The following is a 1,909-nucleotide window of genomic DNA, read 5'->3' on the forward strand; positions in this document are numbered from 1 at the left end:
CATTATTTATTTATTTATAAGCATTGCCCTACTACCTATACATATAAAAACAGAGAGCCAGGGTGAGTCTATTACATACCCACGTGCGAGTGAAGTCTTTCTTTTCTTCAACATCTTAACCATTTATCGTAGAAGGATATTATAGCAGAAAAGTGCTACTGTTCACTCATAATGCCTCATAAAAGAGAGAACTCCACCAATTACTTTCGAAGCAGGTAGTAGGTAATCACATTGCTCGTTACCATTACATGAAACTTTAAGTTCTAATAAATGTAAAGTGAATTCACATTCAACTTCTAAAGTAGGTACCTAGACGCGCCTTCGTTAAAAAAAAAAAAACAATAAACAGTTGAGTTTTTTTATTATTCTTTAGCTCTAAATGGGCTAACGACTTCTGTACCTACGTACAGTTTTATTACCTTTTTGAATAAAGCTCAACTTTTTGCAGTTTTGGGTTAGTAGCTTTTAAATAATATATTATGTTTTCATATCTGTATTACGTCGGGTATATATACCAACTGAGATTAATCAACGGATAATTTGATTCTTTTAAACCATACCTATTAAATTACCTATCTACATTTTTTTTTATTTAATTGATTGCATTTCTAGTAAAGAAAGCCTACAAAATGGCGTCTGATAGTGCCAATAAATGGTAATTATTTTTCATTTATAGAGAATTTTTACGCCGTGTATTATGCAGTACGCAGTACACCCACTTTCTTACGACTATGATCTATTATATATGTAATTATGAAAATCAATCTATGGGTTAGATAAATTGCAAATGGTGGGTTTTTCTGTTTTGTGGTGTTGTTATGTTTTGTGTTTAGGTTTTTTATTCGACAGAAAGTAATTTTTTAACACAAAATTTAAATTATTTGTACAAGGTATGTATAATTCATATCTTATTATTTATTATCTTTTGATTTAATGTGTAAATAATGTAATTATACCAATTAATTAGCCACACCCTAACCCATAAAGAAAACAGTAACTTTCTTTTAATTTGTTTTTCATTTTTAGTAAATGTATAACTTCTTTAGAAGATTTTACATTGTATCATGACTTCAGTTTTTGACGAAAGACAGGAATTCTTGAAAAGTCCTTATCTTTTAAAACGCGAGTACGGTAACTTCTCCCCATTCTACATTACAGTTGCAATTTGCAGTGTAGTCCTTGCAATAATATTTGTCATTAATATCGTACTTGGTTGCTGTACCAGATATTCAGAGTATTGGAACGACAGATTTACAGGTAATTGAAGGATATATTTGTGGGTATTTATCATTATCTAATGTTACTTTAGGTAATCGTTGGATAATATCACTTTGGACAGCAACCCCTCATAACCAACCATCTCTTGACTATACGGAATTAGAATTGGTAGATATACCAAGTGTAGCTCCAACAGTATATCAACCAGCACCACAAGAACAACAAACTACTGTTCAACACTCAGAATATTTAGAACTTCAGCATAAAAGAGAGAGTGCAATTTAATTAATATTCAAAATGTTTCATGTATACTGGCCCGCAAATGCAGCTCTAACACTCTTTTTAATAGTGTTTGTAATCATTATTATTCTGAGATTTGGCCCCCGTTTGTGTAAACTACGTCATACAACCCTGCCAGATGAGCATCAGTGGCAGGAAAAAATTTATGAGCAAAAAGTGCCTTTTGAATCATATGCTTAACTACAGCACCAATGATTACAATTAGTTTGTTAGGTTTTATCAAAAAATATTTCTTTTTTATATCAATTAATACTAATATTTTGTTACTCAATCTTTAAAAGTATTTATAATGTATTTTAAATGCACAACAAATATTCTAATCACAAGTATTAATTTAAAGACTTAAAGCGAATCTCTACTATTAGTGGTAAATTTATTTAATATCAAATGT

General features: G+C 30.2%; 1 protein-coding gene and 1 long non-coding RNA gene across 2 annotated transcripts in view; both read left to right on the forward strand.

Moving 5' to 3' along the window:
* The window catches only part of LOC108744284 (PAN2-PAN3 deadenylation complex subunit PAN3), an 11,780-nt gene that overhangs the window by 3,370 nt on the left and 6,501 nt on the right, over positions 1-1,909 (forward strand). The window contains exon 5 of the mRNA XM_025976752.1: positions 62-89. Within this exon, the coding sequence (XP_025832537.1) occupies positions 62-89 (28 nt within the window). The remainder of the gene's footprint in view (positions 1-61; positions 90-1,909) is intronic.
* LOC112905081 lies at positions 780-1,409 on the forward strand. The gene is made up of 3 exons (XR_003231553.1): positions 780-890; positions 1,027-1,257; positions 1,310-1,409. It is a non-coding gene; the product is annotated as an uncharacterized LOC112905081 (long non-coding RNA).

The sequence above is a fragment of the Agrilus planipennis genome, unplaced genomic scaffold (genome assembly GCF_000699045.2).
Source record: "Agrilus planipennis isolate EAB-ADULT unplaced genomic scaffold, Apla_2.0 scaffold13, whole genome shotgun sequence".
In the NCBI taxonomy this organism is placed as follows: domain Eukaryota; kingdom Metazoa; phylum Arthropoda; class Insecta; order Coleoptera; family Buprestidae; genus Agrilus; species Agrilus planipennis.